Source organism: Gobio gobio (genome assembly GCF_949357685.1).
Source record: "Gobio gobio genome assembly, chromosome: 6".
NCBI classification, from domain to species: domain Eukaryota; kingdom Metazoa; phylum Chordata; class Actinopteri; order Cypriniformes; family Gobionidae; genus Gobio; species Gobio gobio.
In genome coordinates, this window is record NC_137102.1 from 38231272 (window position 1) to 38253641 (window position 22370).

The 22370-nt window shown below is 39.6% G+C and overlaps 1 protein-coding gene across 5 annotated transcripts in view; it reads right to left on the bottom strand.

Annotated features, from left to right (window-relative positions):
• Nucleotides 1–2016: 2016 nt before the first annotated feature.
• Nucleotides 2017–22370, bottom strand: part of ss18 (SS18 subunit of BAF chromatin remodeling complex) — a 54525-nt gene continuing 34171 nt past the window's right edge. For 4 of the 5 annotated variants that reach the window (XM_079819562.1, XM_079819560.1, XM_079819561.1 and 1 more), the window contains 2 exons: nucleotides 21814–21944; nucleotides 2017–4044 (listed from right to left, as the gene is read on the bottom strand). In XM_079819562.1, coding sequence (XP_079675688.1) covers nucleotides 4018–4044; nucleotides 21814–21944 — 158 coding nt within the window. In that variant the 3' untranslated portion in view covers nucleotides 2017–4017. The remainder of the gene's footprint in view (nucleotides 4045–21813; nucleotides 21945–22370) is intronic. The other variant, XM_079819564.1, reaches the window with a different exon arrangement.

The following is a 22370-nucleotide window of genomic DNA, read 5'->3' on the forward strand; positions in this document are numbered from 1 at the left end:
ATGTCCTTCTAACCAGCTGTCAGCAAACGATCTATCCAATCATTATGTCATTCTAACCAGCTGTCAGCAATCAACATGTCTACCCAATCAGCACAAGTGAAGGACTATATAAATACTCACCAATGTTCATTGACAGTTTTCAGCATCCCTCCACCACCCCGTGTTTCTCACACTCATCTGGTTACTTCCTAACCAGAGATAAGGGGGGAGTACTCTGGGTTCAGGTCAAATACCGAGCTCGGAGCCCTCTCCTCGGACAGCACGCCAAATACACATACTAATACGCATACTATTTACTATCTGACTATTTGTAAGTGTGAACTCGTGAAACCAATTAAACTTCCAGGATATCAATTTGTCCAGTTAGGAAGCATAAGTGATTGTGAATCAGGATCACCTACTTTGGTGCAAATTAAAGTGACAACAGGCGCAATGGAGAGACCACAGCAAGAGAACCCCCCAAATAGGGAATGTTCTGCAGATGGTGGCCACAGACAATTGCTGTGTCAATCACTGATTGGTTTGTCTTTAGTTGTGTTTGTTAGGGTCATTGCACTACTTGTAGCATGAGGTAGTACCTGCAACCCAATCAGGTTGCACAGGGAGTCTAGGTCGTCCAGGATGGCACATCCGTATGCCATCGCAAGGTTTGGTGTGTATCCCAGTTTCAAGAGTATTGAGGAGATACCGAGAAACAGGCCGTTACACAAGAGCTAGACAGGGCTGTTGAAGGACAACAACCCAGCAGCAGGACCGGTATTCTGCTCCTTTGTGCAAGGAGGAGCACTGCCAGAGCCCTACAAAATGACCTTCATCAGGCTACTGGTGTGCATATTTCTGACCAAACTGTCAGAAACAGACTTCATGAGGGTAGCATAAGGGCCCGGTGTCCTCCAGTGGGACCTGTGTTCACATCTCAGCACCGTGCAGCTCGGTTGGCATTTGCCAGAGAACAACAGAATTGGCGCCGGTTCTCTTCACAGATGAGAGCAGGTTCACACTGAGGACGCAACAGACATGAAAGAGTCTGAAGATGCCGTGAGGAACATTGTGCACGCAATATCATCCAGGATGACCAGTTTTGTTCAGTGATGGTCTGGGGAGGAATATCCTTTGGTCTCACAGACCTCTGTGTGGTAGCCAGTGATACCCTTACCCATCCGTTAGGTGCCAGGAGCCTGGTGCATGACAATGCCCGGCCTCATGTGGCCTGAGTGTGTAGGCAGTTTCTGGATGATGAAGGCATTGATGCCATTGACTGACACTCACATTCTCGGGACCTAAATCCAATTGAGAACCTCTGGGACATTATGTATCGGAGCATCCAAAGCTGCCAAGTAGCACCACAGACTGTCCAGGAGACTTTTTGAAGATTTTGAAACAAGCCCTCAATGTGATGATGATTTTGGCTTCCATTGAGTATTGTCACATAATTTTGTTACAAAATTACACATTATGCATAAGATGTTCAACTTGAATATTTTGTTCCTTAAGATCCAATGTGTGATTTAAGTGTTCCCTTGATTTTTTTTTAGCAGTATAGTAAACAAGTGACCAGTGTTGGGGAAAGTTACTTTGAAAAGTAATGCATTACAATATTGCTTTACTCCCTTAAAAAGTAACTAATTGAGTTACTTAGTTACTTTTTAAGAAAAGTAATGTGTTACGTTACTTTTTCTCACCTGGACTGGGCTTGTTTTTGTTTAAAACAAAAAAGTTATATTTCAGTGCAACGGTAAAGACCTCTTTATACCAAAATTTAAATAAGCCCCAGGCTAAGGTAAAAATGCAAATTCACGCATTAACAGTAGAGGGAGCAGCTCTGCTGTGCTGCCATTCTGGATAATGGTAGAATAGGATGCAGGAGAAAAAAGTTTTACCAATAAAACAAAAAATCTAGTAATTTTCATCATCAAAGGTCAGCAGCAAGACATTGGTAAATTAAATATAAAGGTAGATTATGCATAAAAGTTGTTGTTTTATTTAACATTTAATTATTGGAGGTTGCATAGTTCTCTGATTTTGCATTTGACTGATTTTATTCATTTTGAGGAGTACAGAATCTTTATTGTGCAAGTGAGATAAATAAATGCTCACATATAGTCTGGAACTACAATAACCATCATGTTTACACACAACGCCTCTGCACTTATTTTTCTCAACATGGAGGCAGGAGAGCTGTCAGTCAAATTAATGTGAAAAAGTAACTCAGATATTTTGTTGTAAATTTGAAAAGTAATGCGTTACTTTACTAGTTACTTAGAAAAAGTAATATTACGTAACTCAAGATACTTGTAATGCGTCACCCCCAACACTGCAAGTGACTATCTTTAATCAAATGCAGGTGGAATTCATAATTTAGCAGGGATAATGAAAATTGTTGATCATTATTGGTGGAAAAGAGTTTAAATGTTGAAAGCATTAAGCATACATCTTGTGTTAATGTTTAGGAGTGTATAAAGATAACCTAAAGGCTATCATATTCTTACCAAAAGTCATAAAACTCATTTTTATTTCATTGGGTCTTTAAGTCTATACGTAACAGCCAACATTATTTTACTTAAGTTGTGAAGCTTCTCATTGATCAACTTCTCAACTTCATACTCTACAAGAAACAATAATATTTAGAACACAAATTTACAAAAATTCTATGGCATTACTTGCATCGAAATTAAGTGCTATTTGTATATATTGTTGAAATGTCAATTATATCAGCGTTTAAGTCATTATCTTAACAGTTTCCGAGACATGCTGTTCGCTCATTAATGAAAAACACTGTTGAATCGTACATTGTTACTGTACAAACATTTTTTTTATCTAATCAACCGCATAACCACAGTGAATAACTGTACAAGGTGAAAGCTGTATGTGCATACCTTCATTCAAAAAGAAAGAAAGAAAAAAAAATATTCACAGGTGTATAGCCCATATTTGATTATGTTCGCTTTAGCTTTACACACACATTAAACTGAACTGGAGAAGCAAAAACATACATATAGGCTAACTGAAACCCCAGAAGTGTAGATAAAACACTAATTAACAATTCTTGCCTCAAGAGCAAAAGAGTGCAGTTTAAAAATCATCAATAGCAAATGTCTCTAATCAGGCACACTACAAGATACTAGACCCTAAAAAGTTTGACAACTTCCATGAGACTCTTCAGTCCACTCTTTTAAATGTATATATATATATATTTTTAACCTGCACAATAATTCAAACATGACTGAAATACAAACCACTACAGTACCAGATCATTTTAATCAAATTTCAGCAAGACATACATGTAATTTTAAATGGAACGTCCCACCTCCAAAAACAAAACAACAACAAAAATTCAATACAGTCAATAAGCACACGGGACGACACTTTGAGCTACTGTTCAACACCTGGACTCAATCTGAGCTCTATTTGATAAAGCATAAAATACATTTATACATCATAGCATAGTTTTGAACCTGAAATTTAAAACCATTTTCCACCTCTCCGCTAGCCTTCATTCGCACCTCAGCATTATTGCTTCTCTGACATTAGCAGGAGAGGAGAAGAAAAACAACAACAACAACAACAACAACAACACACACAATGAATTTCATTATAAAAACAAAACACGTTCCATAGCTTATGAACATTGCTGTGTGTGTTTATGTATTTTCACTGATTTTGTAAGTTGCTGTAAATAAGGCAGCTGTTTCACTTAAGGCATTGCTGCTATGAAATTGCTTCTCTGATAAACTCAAAAATGCACATATGAGTCGACAGGAAATTCCTAAAATGTGTACGCTTTCTCTTTTTTTTTTGTCAAGTCACAATTAGATCACCTGTGCTGAGAATCGAGCCAATCATTGTTCAGTTTGTTCAAATGCTTGTGGCCGAATGAAGAGTTCAGTCTACATTAGCGGGGAAGATTCATCTCTTCATAGGTGATGTATAGAGATCTTGAGAGCGCAGTAGCCCTTCATCAGATCACACACAGCTCCAAATGTGAGACGCTAGGATAGGAAGTCAAATCCTCGTCATCTACTGCTGGTAGTTTCCATACTGCCCCTGTGAAGAAAGATACAAGGTGACTGAAGGCCTGTGAAACAACACAGCTAGTAAGACAGACTTGGCAATTGACATTGTAATACTGAAGAAGAAAAAATTCTTCTTTCAAATACAGGAATATTTGGGAATAAAAAGCGACGTTTAAATCATCTCATTTAATGATTCCAAGACAGTGAGAAACAAATGTTTGAAAAGGAGTTATCACAGATGAATACAGCCGCAATAATTCAAAAGAGACACATGAAGAAATTAGTGAACATGAGGACACCAGCAGATAACAGTCACACTATATAAGACACTCAAATTCTCATTAAACAGGGTATTTATTAACAAATGTCTCAAGTCAGGGCTCCAGACTGTCACCAAATAGGTGCATTTCACAACCTTTTTTATCTGATGAGATAATTGCCATTTCTGTTGCATATAAGAAACAACAAACGGCAAACAAAACCAATAATTGCTTGTTTCCACCGAGCGGTGCAGTACGGTTCAGTACAGTACGATTCGGGACTGTAAACCCTGATCCAGCTGTTTCCACCGCCAACAGTATGCTAATGATAGGCGTGATGCAGCGATCGACGGCATTCTCGTGCCAAGAAGAAAGCGACAGAGTAAACAATAGGTTTGGGTTTTTTTATGATACCGGTGCCAAACCGATACTTATAAAATGGTACCTGTGGCTGAACCGATACTTTAAAAAAGAAGAGCCACAAAATGAAGTGGATGAGATTAAAGAATGGCTTTTTATTGATTTTTTTTATTATTATTTAAATTGAACAATTTATTAAAAGTTTAAAAGTCTACTTAAATATATAAATAAATACAAAACACAATTTACTTAAATTCACAGTAAAACCTAAGCCACCTAACCCAACTACAATAGGCCTAATTTAACACGAAATAACAGTTACAGTACTAATAATAGCAAAGTAGTTGGTATTCTTGGTCTGCTACAAACCAGCTTCAAGGTTCAGCTTTATTTTGAAATATGACCATATTCTCTGGCTAAATATTTTAGAACGCATCGCCTTATTGTTTCCATGGTGACACGTCATGCTTCTCACATGACACACAGCAGCCACAATAGTGCTGTATGACAGCTCAGCTGTAATAGTTTTTTCATTATTTCTTTTTTATTCCAAATATTCACAAATTTGTTAACTATGTCACAAACTATCTGATATTCTGATTTTCAAATATGTGTAAGTGAATGTGTGTGAGTTGATCAATAATGCGCAATGGGCGCCGCCATGTTAGTTTGCGCCTCAGAGAATCGGATCTGTCGGATTTAACGCGTATATTCATCTACGTCTCACGAAAATGCATGAAAGTGACCGTTGAACAGGGAGAAGAATAGAGTAAACTATATAGTTACTACAAAATGTGTATCTGATATGAATAAAACACGTAGTCAAGTTATAACTGTCTGAAAGGATTGTTATTGCCGCTTCCATAGATATCAGTGTGTTTTTTTTGCTAGTACTTATGAGCATTTAAATGTCTGAAACCTAAAATAAACATTGTGTGGTTGAAAACACTGAATAGTTGTGATATGTGACGAGCGCGGTCTCTGGCTTGGCACCAGCCAAAGCGTGAAAGCATGTTTGAATTTAAGTGGCACCGAAATAAGGGACCCGAAATCTGCGCTCTGATTCGGTCCGGTTATATAGGTACCCAACCCAAGTAAACGTTTTCGGTGCAGATGCGGTGGTGACGTGTTCATGTAACCAGCGGGTGGCACGCGCTGCTAATAAAGCACGTAAAATATGTCAATCAACTCTCAGACAACAGAAGAACAGCACATCGTCTCACACACACACTACTTACGGTAACAATGTCAAATAAGAGTTCTGTGTGGAGCTCTTATAATAAAATTAATGAAAAAGAAGTGTAGTGCAAACTCTGACATGCAAAGCTTGCTTATCATAGGTCAACCACTACAATGCACAATCATCTGAGGGCGAAGCACCCAGCAGGTCAATCCACAGGTCAGCAGCAATCAGTGGCTAGTTTCATGATCAGATCAACCAAGGTGGATGCTAGACGGGCAGAGCAAACAACGGCCCTCATCACCAAGATGATCGCTAAAGGTATGCTTCCGATCAGCTTTGTAGAAGGAGAGGGTTTTAGAAGTCTTATTGAGTTTATAGACCAAAAGATTACTGTCCCGTCTAGAAAAACGATCACTGCCAGGCTGGAGAAACTTTTTGATGACAATGTAAGGGAGCTGCGCAGTCACTTAACGAGAGTTGAAAAAAATGACACTGACGAAAGATTCATGGACAGCGCTTACATCCGAATCATACATCACGGTCACTTGTCATTATATACTTGATTGGGAAATGCGCAGTGCTGTTCTGCAGACCAAAGCCATGCCAGAGCGTCATACTGCTGAAAATCTGGCACATACGGTGTCCACTGCTATGGACCACTGGGGACTAAGCGGGAAAATAACAGCATGCGTGCATGACAACACGAGTAACATGGTGCTTGCAAACACTGAATGGTTAGAGTGGGACTCTCAGCCTTGTTTTGCACACACACTCCAACTCGCTACAAATTACGGTTTCAAGCTTCAACACATAAACCATGTAGTTGCATCTGCTAGTTGTCTCGTTTCTCATTTCCATTACAGCACAACTGCAACAAGCACTGAAACAAATGCAGCAACTACAGAATTTACCTGATAGGGCTGCACGATTCTTGCTAAAATGCGAATCACGATTTTTCTCCATGGGAATTGAGATCACGATTCTCTTACACGATTCTCATTTTTTCTTATACTTTAAAAAAAAAAAATCAAAATTTTAAATAAAAGTAATTAGTTACAATTAAATTAAAATGTAGAAACAACAAATGTAGACAGACTAGATGTAAATCTATGCTTATTACTGTTTATTTCTATTTTTATGATTATTTAATCTTGCCTTGTGGAGAGAGGGTTTTTGTTGTCTTATTTAGTTGTTTCTTTTGTTTTTGTGTTTTTGTAAAAAAAGTTATAAGAAAACGCTTAACATGGCTTAATGTACTAAGACAGTGTTATTAAGAGACCAAACTCAGGAAACATAAAAATACTGTTCGATAAAACTGCGTGTGCTTGGTTTGTTACCAGTTATCTGCATGCTATTTTTTTCTTCAACACAAAAAAACTAATATGGATTTGAAATTATTTTATCATCTTGAAATACAGGTGGAGAGAGCATTTTCTTGTGGTGCCCCCCTCAGCACTTGGTGCCCGACACGCAGCGCGTGATGCGCGTAATGGGAGCGGCGGCACTGTACATGCATATCTTTTTTATATATATTCGTTTGCACGTGACTGTTTAAAACCAGTGTTCTCACTTGTCAGACCCGCACCCGTATCCGACATCCGTTGGGATGTTTTTCACCCGTTTCAGCAATATTCGCGGGTACCCGCTCTGCATGGCACTTTAAAAACCGGATAGTTTATTTATAGTTCGATTACGGATATTTCACGTCATGTTCGAATACATATTCAAATATTGAATGAAAAGTGACAGCCCTACTGGCTTTTGTTATATCTTTGTGCCGCTGGGAACTTGGAGGGTATGGCGATGCTCCGTACAACGTCTGAGTTATGGAAGTTTGCGTGGTCTGGCGGCTGGTATTTTGTGGTGTGGCTCTCCTGTCTCTCATGGCTAACTCGTACTGTATTTTGTGGTTACGTTTGAGGTGATTGTATAGATTAGTGGTGTTACCTTGCGGTGCTGCAACGATGCAAAAGCACTGTTTGCAAATAACTCTTTGCGCATCGTCTTCAGGTTTAAACCCGAAAAAGCTCCACACGGTGGAATGTGCTCCTTTTTTCTGTACCTGTGTTGTTGTTACATCCTCACTCTCACCGTCACCACCGGGATTTTCCACACTGGGGTTAATTTTTACCTCTTACCGCTACAAATCTGACTCCGTTTAGGTCTGCCGCCTTGTTACACATCAGTAACAGCGGAACGTGGCCAATGAGGGAGAGGAGAGAAGTGGAGATTTATGATTGATTGGTTAGTGTTTGTTATTGTGTGAGTGTGACAAGCTCTGGTGTGACCAATAACGCGTGAACGCAGCATGATCTGAGGGAAATACACGGAAGTGAATCGCCAACATCAAGAAATTAGATCGCATTTATGTTTGAATCGAGATCGTGATTTTTTTTCCGATTAATCGTGCAGCCCTATTACCTGAGCACAAATTAGTGCAGTACTGCCGAACTAGGAGGAATTTTATTCATGACATGTTCGAGCGCTTACTAGAGCAAAGATGGTCAATATCTGCCGTCTTATCAGACAGAGCTTCCACTAAACTATCAGATGCACGAACCCTCAAACTGACTGATGATCGCTGGGGAGTTATGGAGGAACTCTTACCAGTGCTTCACTCTCTTAACACTAGAAGACCCGGAGATTTTGACCCCTCCTTTAGCCAAGTGGATGCTAACTGGCTAGTCTTTTGACTATCATTAGCATCAATTCATGTGTAAATGTGGTCATTACCTGAGCAATCTGCAGGGGGGTTGGGGGTGTGTGTGTGAATGGTTGCTGGTGGCTTGTTTGTATGTGTGGGGGAGGGAGGGCTGCTAACAAGACTCACCACTCGGCAGGCCTTGGAAATTATCCTGAGTGAAATAAACCCTTGTGACTCAGATGGAGAAGACATAGAACTTCAGCCGGATTCTGACTCAGAGCTGTCTGATCTGTCTTCAGGTTAAGTTTCATTTCATATTATTTCCTATTTCATTTCAAACCAGTAAGAGAAAAACACAAAAAAGCAGAGTGGAGTGACAAATATTTACTCTGCCTTTTTTGTATTGTCTACTTTTTTGTTTGTACTACTTAGCACTGCCATCTGAAGTGCAAAACATTATTAGTTGTTTCTTTGCTTTAGTTGTATCTTTTTATTTAGGAAGATATTTCAGACATTATTCCGATACAGAGAAGGAGATACTGGAATTATTATTAGTATCTATGCATGCATTTGTGATATCATTTGACTTCTCCATTGCTCACAATTTGAATTTGTTCACACTGCAGATGAGGAGACTGCTCCTCAACCAAAAAAAGAGAGCCCGTTTGGGGACTGACCTGACAGAGACAGCGAAAGATGGCACAGTGTGGCGAGAAGAACAGGTGGGGACGTGTCTCCCTTTCACCCCAATCAAAGCGTACGCTGCAGATGGAGAGCCAACGGCTAAGGCCAGGAAAAGTATCTCGAGTCGCCTTCAGAGCTTCCTGTGTTTCATCACTCTTGATATGCTTCATAGCATTCAAGAATGGACTATTCAACATGCACAGGAAACGGAGCATGTTCATTGGTTCATGGCCCTCCCTGAACTAATGGCATTTATTAGGGCCCAAGCCCAAAGGGCGCAGAGCCCTATTGTTCTTCCTCTGTTTCTTATTAGGGCCCAAGCCCTGAAAGGGCGCAGAGCCCTATTGTTCTTCCTCTGTTTCTTATTATTATTATTATTATTATTATTTTATCGACTTCTCGGGCACTTTTGGGGCCCTTACCATGCTCAAAAACTCTTGAAACTTTGCACACACATCGGAATGCGCGGCCATCAGAGCCGGGCTGAAGCTGGTACCCGGGCGTGGCAGGGGGGCTCGACAGCGCCCCCTAAAGTGGGGTCTGAAAACTTGGTCTATATATCAAACACACTTGCACGTACATGTATGAAACTCGGTACACATATAGACCTCATTGGGCCAAACAACTTTCGTGCTCTAAGTTACGTGTCAGCCCAACAGGAAGTGAGCTAATATGGGTTGTTCTGAAAACACATGCTCTGGAATTTAATATACTCCTCCGAGGCCATTGTTTCAATCAGTGCCAAACTCGGTCAGCATGAAGTCAAGACACAGCGGATGCTAAATTGCGAACAGATTTTTGATATCTTAAACGGTTTGGCCGTGGCGAAGCAACAAATTTATGGCGAGAAAAGGTAAACAGGAAGTGTGTAATAACTTGTGCAAACATTGACTGATTTGGATGAAACTTCAGCTGTGTGTTCGTTGTAAGAGGCCGATCACATGGATATGACTTTTGTGAGTCAAAGTTATAGCGCCACCAACTGGCAGCAGGAAGTGTGTCACTTTCAAAAATGCTTTGAATCACCATCTTATTTTCACACGATTGACTTCAAACTTCATCAGTATAATGTGAAAACATGACAGATAGAGACATATGAATGAATTCCTGATATTTCAAATAATGCTGCCATGGCAACATGTCAAAGTTTAATAATGTTTTTGACTGTTTGTGTGCCCTCCCCTCTATCACCAAAAGGGGGCAGTGTTGTATTATTTTTGAAACTCCCTTTCTCTCTCTCTCTCTCTCTGTGCTTGCTTATGTGATTTATGAGGACACAAATGTGTATGATGACATGGCTATTGGTATTACAACGTAGTGGTTAATGTGGACATGAACTATGACACTATATCACTACAGAACTCATTTTCTAAATCACATTTGAGTTACAATTCTTATCATCTGACAGCCGTGATTTCATGTACTCATTCAGACAGAACTCTTTTTTTAAAACAGAGGAGTGTGAGTGTGTTTTCTATACATGTGCTTTACAGAAGGTCATGTGCTGTGTTTGCAAAGATCACTTTTGACACATTTGTCTTTAAATTCATTATTTACTGACATAGTTCAAATTTATTTTTAAAAAAAATTCACATTATTTTCTACAAGTGTCTGTTTATAAGTGTCTTTTTTTCACAGAAAGTTTTTGTTTGAACGTGAATATTTGTATAATTCAGGGTCTGAGTTTTTACGTTCTCCTCGTAGGTGATTTATTCAATCTCCACCAAACTCGGTCAACGTGAAACGGAAGCTTAACGCATTAAAAATATTTAACGCAAATAACACAGCGTCCGTTTTTATATCCATTTTTGCTTAGCGTTACATGATCACGCTCCTATTCATGTAAATGCTTCCAAGCGCGACAAGACACAAGAGAGCGCGCTGTATGCCAGTGTCCTGTCTGTGTGTGTGTTAGTGTCCTGTCTGTGTGTGTGTGTGTGTGTGTGTGTGTCCTGTCTGTGTGTGTGTGTATGTGTATGTGTGTGTGTCAGTGTCCTGTCTGTGTGGATGCGTCTCATGTCAGCTATTCAAGGGACACTGACACACACACACACACACACACTCGATGCATAGATAGACTCGCGTCAGTTTCATGCTCACATCGAGTTCTCTTTTGCCTAGGGTTGCCAACTCTCACGCATTTGGCGTGACACTCACGCTTTCAGGCTCTGTCTCACGCTCTCACGCTGCCCAACTTAATCTCACGCCAAATTGCCAAACCTGCTTTTGATATTAAACAATGTCTAAGCTTTTACATTTTTTAAAGTTTTAATGCGAAATTCAAACAATAAATAGCGTTTTGGCGCTAATATGGCATAACAGTTAAAGCCAGAGTGTTGAAAAACCATTCGGAGTTGCGACATGCTCTATCATCTCCCGGCGGCGCGCGCAGTCGTGCTTCACAGAAATCTCAATACTTCTAGCGCTGTGTCAATACATTTGAATGGCTTGATACACAACAGCTCCACTTTACAGGGGTTTGCAGCAAGTTTTGGTAAACAGTACAGCATAGTGTGCATTGATTATTACATCAACCATACAGGATCGTTTTATAATGGAGAGTAATGCAACAATGTTAACATTAATGTTAATGTTTTTTATTGTACTTAGCCTTCAGGTATTCCATACTAATTGGTCATACTCATACTAATTGATGGTCAAATGTGACCATACACCTTAACTATTTTTCAATTAAATAAATGTTCTATATTTTAGTTCAATAATATTTATTGAATATTTTGAGGAGATCTTTTGGTACTAAATACTATTTGTGCAATATTTATTGTCAATAATGACCACTTAAAATATTTTTCTTCTAATATTTGTATTATTTATATTACAATTAGTATAGTAATAAGGTTAAATTAGAGAATTATTTTTCAAAGAGGCAAATTAGAGTCATTTTGTGGAGTCAGCCTGTCATTAATGTTCATCAAAGAACAACGGGAACAGAGAAAATTGTAGCTTTAATGATGATTCATCTATATTTCATTTATTATTTATACAGTTAAGGAAGGTTTGATAACTATTACATTTCTGTATAACAGGGAAGGCCATGGGTAAATATAACATTTATTATTTTCATTTATTATTTATTTATTCCATTTATTATCATTTATTATTACTATACTCTCCTTGAAGTTTACTTCCCGCTACTTTTTCCCTCTTCCTCCCAACCGCGCGGCTGCAACTGTCTTCTTCTTCTTCGATAGTAGCCTAAGCCAGTGTTTCCCAACCTTTTTTCAGTCATTTTATCATACGTTACGCTAGGGGTGTAACGGTACAGATTGCTCACGGTTCGGTTTGTATCACGGTTTAAGGTTCACCGTTTCGGTACGGTTCAGTATTTGCTATGTTCAGGGAAAAAAGGACTACTGTCAAATAAAACAAAAGAAAATAATAAGAACAAATCATTTAAATACAAGCAGCAGCACAAATAAATACTATTGAGCAAAGATACTAATAAAATAAACTATGCTTTTCAGGTTTTTCAGGTACGTCTAACATTAGTTTTCAGGTAGGCCTACAGAAATTGATCGAATGTAAAATAACATTGCATATATGACTGTATAAATTAAAGATTAATCCTATTAAACTTACAAAAGTTATTCAATCAAGAGCAGTGAGTGATGCCCTTGTCTTTTGTTTGACATTAAACAGACAGCAGTAAAGGCTACTGCCCCTTTAAGACCTCGGATATGCGTTGTCTTTTCTGGACTGTATAAAGCTTACTTAAGCCATATACAGACTATGTCTGCTAGAATACTCATCAATATGTTGACATACTTTTTGCGTGAGTTTGTCCATTCAAGAGCAAGACTTGAAAGAGAACTCAATATTTGCGCGCTGAGAGACGTGTGCGCGCTCTCGGATGAGTGCACGGAAAATTTTCTCACAGTGCGCGCGACTTCTCATTCGCGTCTTCTGGCACTAAACCAGATAGTTGCGTGTTCTGAGTTAACACAATCAGAACGTAAAAATACGGGATATTTTACGGGAAAATACTAAAACGGGAAGACAGCGGGAAAAGAGCTAAAATACGTGAGAAACCCGGAAAAAACGGGAGGGTTGACAGCTATGGTGTGTGTGTGTGTGTGTGTGTGTGTGCGATATGTAGGCTTAGGGGTAGTGTAGGGGGATAGAATGTACAGTTTGTACAGTATACAAACCATTAAGTCTATGGAATGCCATCTGCCTGTCTTTCCCCTTCCCCCTCTCTATCTGTGTGTGTGTGTGTGGGGGGGGGGGGTCTCTCTCTCACCCTGTGAGTTTGTGTGTGTGCCTTTCTCTCAGTCCTTCCCCTCCCCCTCACTCTCACTCTATCATTGTGTGTGTGTGTGTGTGTGTGTGTGTGTGTGTGTGTGTGTGTGTGTGTGTGTGTGTGTGTGTGTGTGTGTGTGTGTGTGTGTGTGTGACTTTCTCTCTTGATCATAATTTAACCCTTTCATATAGGCTATCACAAATAACTATCACTTGAAATAAAAACGTCATGTGTTGTGTTTGCCAAGATCACGTATGATGATGCACATGTCTTTAAATTAATTATTTACTGATATAATATAAATGTATTAAAACATAAATTTCACATGATTTTATAAAAGTGGCTATTTATAATAAACTTCCATAAAATGTAGACACGCATCTTACTCTTACCTGACACTGATATTAAAATCATCTTTGCAGTTTCTGTGATTTGGCTCCATTTATACATTTTTTATTAAAAAAATTTTATTGGACCACCCATATTGAAATTAAAGCATGTTTTATGGTGCATAAGATTGGTGCACAAATGGTAGCTAAGGTAGCTCAAAAACACATGAAGAGAAGTGTTAGAATAAAACAACATCAGCATTCGAATGGTATTCTGAACTCATTCCAATTTGACCTTTGACATAATCTGACATGAAATTCATATAAATTTAATTGATCTCATAGATGTGGCTGTTGTGGTTTGTGGTCATAGCAGCACCAACAGCTGCAGTTAATGTGGTGAATTCAGATGACTTTGACATAGTCCTTTTATGTTTTCCCATTTTAAATGCCTATTGCCTGCCGTGCACAGTTAAACTGATGCCACCGGGGTGGCGGTGCCACCGGCTTGGGCCCGTCATCGCTGCTCGCAGCTTTAATTATTATTATTATTATTATTATTTTATCGACTTCTCGGGTACTTTTGGGGCACTTAACATGCTCGAAAACTCTTGAAACTTCGCACGGGCGTCGGAATGCGCGGCCATCAGAGCCGGGCTGAAGCTGGTACCCGGGCGTGGCAGGGGGGCTCGACAGCGCCCCCTAAAGTGGGGTCTGAAAACTTGGTCCATATATCAAACACACTTGCACGTACATGTATGAAACTCGGTACACATATAGACCTCATTGGGCCAAACAACTTTCGTGCTCTAAGTTATGCGTCAGCCCTACAGGAAGTGAGCTATAATGGGTTGTTCGGAAAACGCATGCTCTGGAATTTAATATACTCCTCCGAGGCCATTGTTTCGATCATTGCCAAACTCGGTCAGCATCAAGTGAACATATTCAGGATGCTAAATTGCGAGCGGATTTTTGATATCTCAAATGGTTTGGCCGTGGCGAAGCAACGAATTTATGGCGAGAAAAGGGAAACAGGAAGTGTGTTATAACTTGTGCAAACATTGACTGATTTGGATGAAACTTCAGCTGTGTGTTCGTTGTAAGAAGCCGATCACATGGATATGACTTTTGTGAGTCAAAGTTATAGCGCCACCAACTGGCAGCAGGAAGTGTGTCACTTTCAAAAATGCTTTAAATCACCATCTTATTTTGACCCGATTTATTTCAAACTTCATCAGTATAATGTGAAAACATGACAGATAGAGACTTATGAAATGGATTCCTGAAATTTCAAATACTGTTGCCATGGCAACGTGTCAAAGTTTAATAATCTTTTGGCTGTTCTGAGGCTCTTAGCATGCTTGGAATTGCTTGAAACTGCTTGAAACTCAACACACACATCAGAGATATCAGTCAGTACACAATGGCAAAGCCTCAGAAACGGGTGGGGATGAGGGGCTCTCTAGCGCCACCTTTTGACAAAAGTGAAGGGCTTCGTTTCATCTACAATCACCAAACTCAGTATATATATTGACCTCATCGAGCCGGACAACTTTCTAATTTACAGTCATTAGCTCCGACCAACAGGAAGTCAGATATTTTTGTTTGAAGGTGAATTTTTGATTAAATCGGGGTCTGAATTTTTACGTTCTCCTCGTAGGCGATTTATTCAATCTCCACCAAACTCGGTCAACATGAAACAAAGATACTGAAGATGCTAAAATGTGAACGGATATTGGATATCTCAAACGGTGTTTCCATGGCAAGGAATTAAATAAGGACAAAAAAGGGGAACAGAAATTCTCTGTGTCTGCTGCTCTCCCCTCATTGAACACAAGATGGCAGCATTGTATTAGTTTTGAAGCAGGATAAAAAAAAAACTTGTTTCTCTCTCTCTCTCTCTCTCTCTCTTGTTTGTGATTTATGAGGACACAAATTTGTATAATGACATGGGTATTAAACTGGTATTACAACGTGTATGTGTTTAAAAACATACTAAAACAATGTTTTATTCAAATGTAATCAAATAGCTTTAAAATAATCATACTATTTTTCAGATCAATATATTTATTTTATTTAATATATTTCTTCTGAATATTTATTCTCTGTCTGCCCTCCCCTCACTAAAAGGTAGCAGTGTTGTTATTTTTGAAACTCTCTCTCTCCGTGTGTGTGTGTGTGTGTGTGTGTGTGTGTGTGTGTGGGCATGTTTTTGTTAAATATCAGGACACAAATGTGTATAATGACATGGGTATGACATAGGTATTACAAAAAGAGGGTGAAATATGAGGACGTTCCCCATGTCCTCACTTTTCAAAATGCTTATAAATCACAGAACAAGGTTTTTTTTCACTGAAAGTGAACTGCACAGTCTCCTGTGAGGGCTAGGTTTAGGGGCAGGGGCAGGGGCAGGGGCAGTGTGTGTGTGTGTGTGTGTGTGTGTGTGTGTGTGTGTGTGTGTGTGTGTGTGTGTGTGTGTGTGTGTGTGTGTGTGTGTGTGTGTGTGTGTGTGTGTGTGTGTGTGTGTGTGATGGGTAGGTTTAGGGGCAGGGGCAGTGTAAGGGGATAGAAAATACGGTTTGTACGGTATAAAAACCATTACGCCTATGGAATGTCCTCACATTTCACAAAAACAAACGTGTGTGTGTGTGTGTTTGTGTGTCCACCAACTGGCAGCAGGAAGTGTGTCACTTTCAAAAATGCTAAATCACTGTCTTGTTTTCACCCGATTTACTTCAAACTTCATCAGTATAATGACAAAACATGGCAGATGTAGACATACGAAAGGGTTCCTGATATTTTACATACTGTTGCCATGGCAGTGTGTCAAAGTTTAATCATCTTTTGGCTGTTTTTGAGGCTCTTAGCATGCTTGAAATTGCTTGAAACTCAACACACACATCAGAGATGTCAGTCAGTGGAAATGGGCAAAGCCTCAGAAATAGGTGTGTTGGAGGGGTGTTTATTACAACATAATCATGGTTTATGAAGACATTTCATGTGTCCCCGTAAATCAAAATAGCTTTAAAAGCATACTAAACAATGTTTTAATAAAAATGTAAAAATGCAGAATATTTTCTGTGATGGTAGGTTTAGGGGTTGTGTGTGTGTGTGTGTGTGTGTGTGCGATATGTAGGCTTAGGGGTAGTGTAGGGGGATAGAATTTACAGTTTGTACAGTATAAAAACCATTAAGTCTATGGAATGCCCTCTGCCTGTCTTTCCCCTTCCCCCTCTCTATCACTCTCTCTCTGTGTGTGTGTGTGTGTGTGTGTGTGTGTGTGTGTGTGTGTGTGTGTGTGTGTGTGTGTGTGTGTGTGTGTGTGTGTGTGTGGGTGTGTGTGTGTGTGTGTGGGTGGGTGGGTGGGTGGGTGGGTGGGTGGGTGGACTGGTAATCCCTGATGTTGGGTGCTGCCCCTTTAAGGTTGTTCCGGTGAGCGCAAGTGATGTGATCGTGCAGGAAGAAGTGCAGGGAAAAACAAACTGAACTTAGAGAACTGAGTGAGAAAGCCATGTTGATCTCAAATGAAGATTTGAACATTTAACAATTCCAGCTAAAACTATTATCTAACATTATATTCCCAGCGTGGTGAGAAGTGTTATGTTGTTTAAGTGTTGTGATGGTTTGTGTATCACTATGAAGATCGCTATTTGCGATTAGCGCCTAAACGCCTAATGTTATATATTTGTTTTGTTTTAGACATTTACAGTTTGTACTGCCTGTAAAATATGTTGCATTTAGTTAAACAAAGTTTAATGCTTAGTACACAAAGCTGATGTTACAATGTTTTAGAAACGTATTTGGTGATGTGAACATTAGCCTACTAGATAATAATTGTGAATTGTTTTGTGTTTGCAGTTTGACCACACACGCACACACATAAATGTGCACAAATACTCAACTAAAGTAAACTACAACAACAACGACCAAATGTGTACTGTGTGAGTTCTGCACAAGAGGAATAAAAGTAAAAAAAAAAAAAACAATTTCCAAATTAATGTTATCATTTCATGGGTAACACCTACGTTATGGGGACAAAATGTCCCCACAAAGATGGCAATATCCGAAATCCTCATCCTTGTGGGGACATTTTTAGGTCCCCATGAGGAAAACATCTTATAAATCAGACTAAGTGATGTTTTTTTGAAAATGTAAAAATGCAGAATGTCTCCCTTGATGGGTAGGTTTAGGGGCAGGGGCAGTGTGTGTGTGTGTGTGTGTGTGTGTGTGTGTGTGTGTGTGTGTGTGTGTGTGTGTGTGTGTGTGTGTGTGTGTGTGTGTGTGTGTGTGTGTGTGTGTGTGTGTGTGTGTGTGTGTGTGTGTGTGTGTGTGTGTGTGTGTGTGTGAGAGACTTTCTCTCTTGATGATGTTAATTTACCTCTTGAACCTGGATGAATTTAAAATGAATATACTATTTTTCAGATCAATATATTTATTTATTTAAAATAATTCATCTATATACCACTCTCTGTATGTCCTCCCCTCAATGAACAGAAAATGGCAGCATTGTGTTAGTTTTGAAGCAGGATAAAAAAAAACCTTGTCTCTCTCTCTCTCTCTCTCTCTCTCTCTCTCTCTCTCTCTCTCTCTCTCTCTCTCTCTCTCTCTCTCTCTCTGCATACAACAGCATTCTGATGGTGTAAAGTTTAACTCATACATTTGTAGGCTTAAATGTGGTGTATTCAGATTACTTTGATATAGTTATTTTACATTTATTTGTAAATAAATAAATTTTACATATTTGAAAGTGATCTATTTCATCCTATGACATTAAAAATCATCTACATTTAAATGACATCATGGGTGTGGCTTGTGGTGATAGTGGCATCAGCTGCTGCGGTAAATGTGACACATTCGAGCGATTAAAAAAAATTATCCTGTTTAAATGCATATTGCCTGCCATGCACAGTTAAGCTGATGCCACCGGGGTGGCGGTGCCACCGGCTTGGGCCCGTCATCGCTGCTCGCAGCTTTAATTGCAATTGTCATCTTCCGGGGGCTTACCAAGGTTCCATCACTACGTGACTGCTGGTCAGCAAACCTGGGAAACCCACATATCATTGGAACAATGCCGCGAAACCGCTTCCAAGACATCATGCGACACCTACGCTTTGATGACCGGTCCACCCGGAGTGATCGAGCGAAGACTGATAAGTTTGCTGCAATTTCCAGTGTGTGGGGATCATTTGTCACCAATTGCATCACGTCCTACAACCCTGGTCTACATATCAGCGTTGATGAACAGCTTTTCCCGTCAAAGACTCGCTGCTGTTTCCTGCAGTATATTGCAACTAAACCTGACAAGTTTGGGATCAAGTTTTGGGTGGCTTGCGACCTAAAATCCAAGTACATTTGTAATGTCCTCCCATATCTTGGCAAGGACCCTAGTCGTCCCAGTGGAGAGAGACTGTCTGAAAATGTAGTGATGAGGCTGATGGAACCATTCCTAGACAAGGGCAGAAATGTTACCACGGACAATTTCTTCACATCGCTGTCACTTGCGCATAAACTTCTTAGCCGGAACACCAAACACCAATGCAAGAACAATCATGCCACTGTGCGATGTGTTCACTGCTACAGATACACATGTGGTAAATGCAGACGGGAGATACCATGGCAGTGCCAGGATTGTGAGTGATTGCTGGAATGTACTCACTCACTTTTTAATATTATTTGTAAATGTGTACAAATGGTTGTTTTTTTTTATTAATTTTATTTTGTACTGTTTTTATCAATAAATCTCAGCAACAAAGGAAAAAAAAACGTGTGTTGATTTCTCCCTAAGATGGCAAAGTGAAACACAAGTTTCCTTGAAGTGGCTCAGCAGCTCAGCCGTCAATTGGTTATGTTTATTATATAAATTTTTAAGCACATTACAATCATTAAATGGATTGAGTTAAGCCTATACCGTAATGAATTAAACAGTTTATCATACAGATTGAAAGTGTGAATGGTCTCTCTTTCTCTGTTTATTTGTGTGTGTAGCCAATACATGCAAGCTTGCGTGCATGCGGGGAAGGGGTGCGATTTTCGAATAATTATCAAATAATTCCCAGCAATCATCGAATATTATTTTTGCTTGAAATGCCCATCTCTATTCTGCAGTGAGTCTAGCTCCAGCCTTTAGTACCAGACTATTGTGCTAGGTACCCCAACGGAAGGGTGCCAGAAAAGTGGCACGGTTCGGAATTGGAGTACCATTCACAACTTCTGACAATGGAAATGGCAAAAATCGGTGGAAACAAGCCATAATAGACAGCGCAGTGCCGCAAGCTCAGAACAGGTTTATGACACCATTCCTACAGTGCTGGGAGAGCCAGTGAGAAAGCGTTTCAATTCACAGCAAAATGAATAACATTGCTGTGAGATCTACTGGGAAGCATTCAAATTAGGGATGTGACGGTGAGGAAATTTTCCCACCGGTTAATTGATGTGTGACAACACCGGTAATACCGGTATCACCGGCGGAGGCTTTTAAATCACTAATTCTATCTAACCGAAAGTAACATGCACACGACCGCTCTGAACTGAAAACGCGCCAGTGCACACACCGTGAATGACAGCTCGTCTGTAAATGCGCGCTCTGTGAGGCCATGGGTGCGTCTCAATCAGTTCCTAGTTCAGTAGTCAGGGCACTGATCAAGCATTGATCAGTCTATGATTGAGATGCACGCCATTAATGAATAACAGTTCGTCCGTAAAGCCTTGTTTATACTCGACATGAGCGCGAGGGTGCGCGCGGCAAAAATATATGCGCGCAGTCAGGGTTGCGTGGAGGCTCGCACTGCGGAACCAGGCGAAAGGAAACAATGCACATTTTACTTTCGGTTTTGAATTAGCGCCAATTCGGCTGCGGGTTGTTTGAATTGTGGGTTCATTAGCCTATTATTTTTAATGAAAAACACAACAACAAAACAAATGACAAACTCCCTTAAATAGGCGCTTTTACGTTTCGCTTTGAAACCAAATCTTCCGCAATCATCTTAGCCAGCTCCTCACTCTTAAATCTGATGAATGACTCCTGCCGCTGCCGAGACTCACGGTCGGATCCTGCTTTATTAAGCAGATACGTTCAGTTTTTATTTGTATTGTCTGTTCTCTAACTGAACTAAATTATTTTATTACAATAAAAAAAATCAAAAAGACGGTGGGCGGTGCCACGGTGGGCAAGTGATGTAACCGGTGTTGAGTCTGGACACCGGCAACACCGACTATCGTAGCATGCCTAATTCAAATTCAGCGCAGAATTCCGTTATGAACCACAGATATCAGATCAAACAGCCTTGACGTGGAAACCAGGAGAAACATTGTGCCATGAATGAACAAGTTCAAGTCCTCTCAAACCACAAATCGCCAACACTCACCATTTAATGTAGTAATGCTAACTGTAACCATGGTATTGTAGCAGAAAGTCTGTTTTTGTCATTTATTTTGAGAGTGAAATACAAGTACTTTCAAGTGGTTCTTTTTCCAGCAATTGAAAGCCCTAAATATTATCCAATTTAAATGTTAGTTTCAATGTGATGATTTGTAGAACTAAAAGGTTAAAAGATGTAGAAAAACTACAACTTTGTGGAAAACAAACAGCTTTAAAAAAAAAAATAGACATGAAATGACCACTATAACCAGTATATGGCGGCAGAGGAGCGCTTCTTGACTTGGCCATTTCCACTCCCTAACATATGGAAAAAAGTAGGAAGTCACAAAGTCTCAGGAAAAACAAAACCTTTTCTTCAAATTGTGACTGAATTAAACAAAAAACAAGTGCGCTCCATTTAAAATCACTGAAGCTGTCGGTCAATTCAGTGTGATACTATAACACCACAAATGTATTGAATATTTAACTTTTAAAAATGAGCTTTTTGCACATTACTGTTGTTAATAAAATTTAATTGTATCTGCATCTCAATTCAAGCACAGTGCTTTGTTAAATTTCCAATAAACAAATAATGTAATATTACTAACTGTACTTATTAAATGCAAAACAATAGTACTTTTATGCTCTCAAATTTGAAGTCTGGAGCCCTGTCTCAAGTGGATATTTTTAGGAAAAAAGCTCTGTTGTGTCCATGTTCTCACCTGGTCAAACGCATAGGGGCGCTGCGGCTGTCCCTGTGGTGGTCCAGGCTGTGGTGGTCTGTAGGCAGAATACTGCTGCCCTTGACTCTGGGGGTAGTTTGGATACTGACTTGGAGCGCCCTGGGTTGGGCCTGTTGGTATAAAAGGAAGTGTGTTCACTGATGGGAATAAATGAATGCTGAAGTTTATACTGCGTATTCTTACAAAGAATGTAGACAATGTAGATTTCTGACCTTCACGATTTGTCCAATTTATGGGTTATTGGCAACACTATTTCGATAGTCTGCTTTAGACATTCTACTAACTATAAATAACTTTGACTACATGTCAACTAACTCTCAGAGTATTAGTAGACGGTCTGCTTAATATCTGCTAACACTTTATTTTTATGCTCCTCAACAGACATTCTACTGACTAGAAGCAACCTTGCAACTACTTAACCCAAACCCTGAACCTAATCCTAACTTAACAGTCTACTAATACTCTAATGACTGCTAGTTGGCATGTAGTTGCAAATTTACATATAGTCAGTAGAATGTCTAAAGTGGACCATCAAA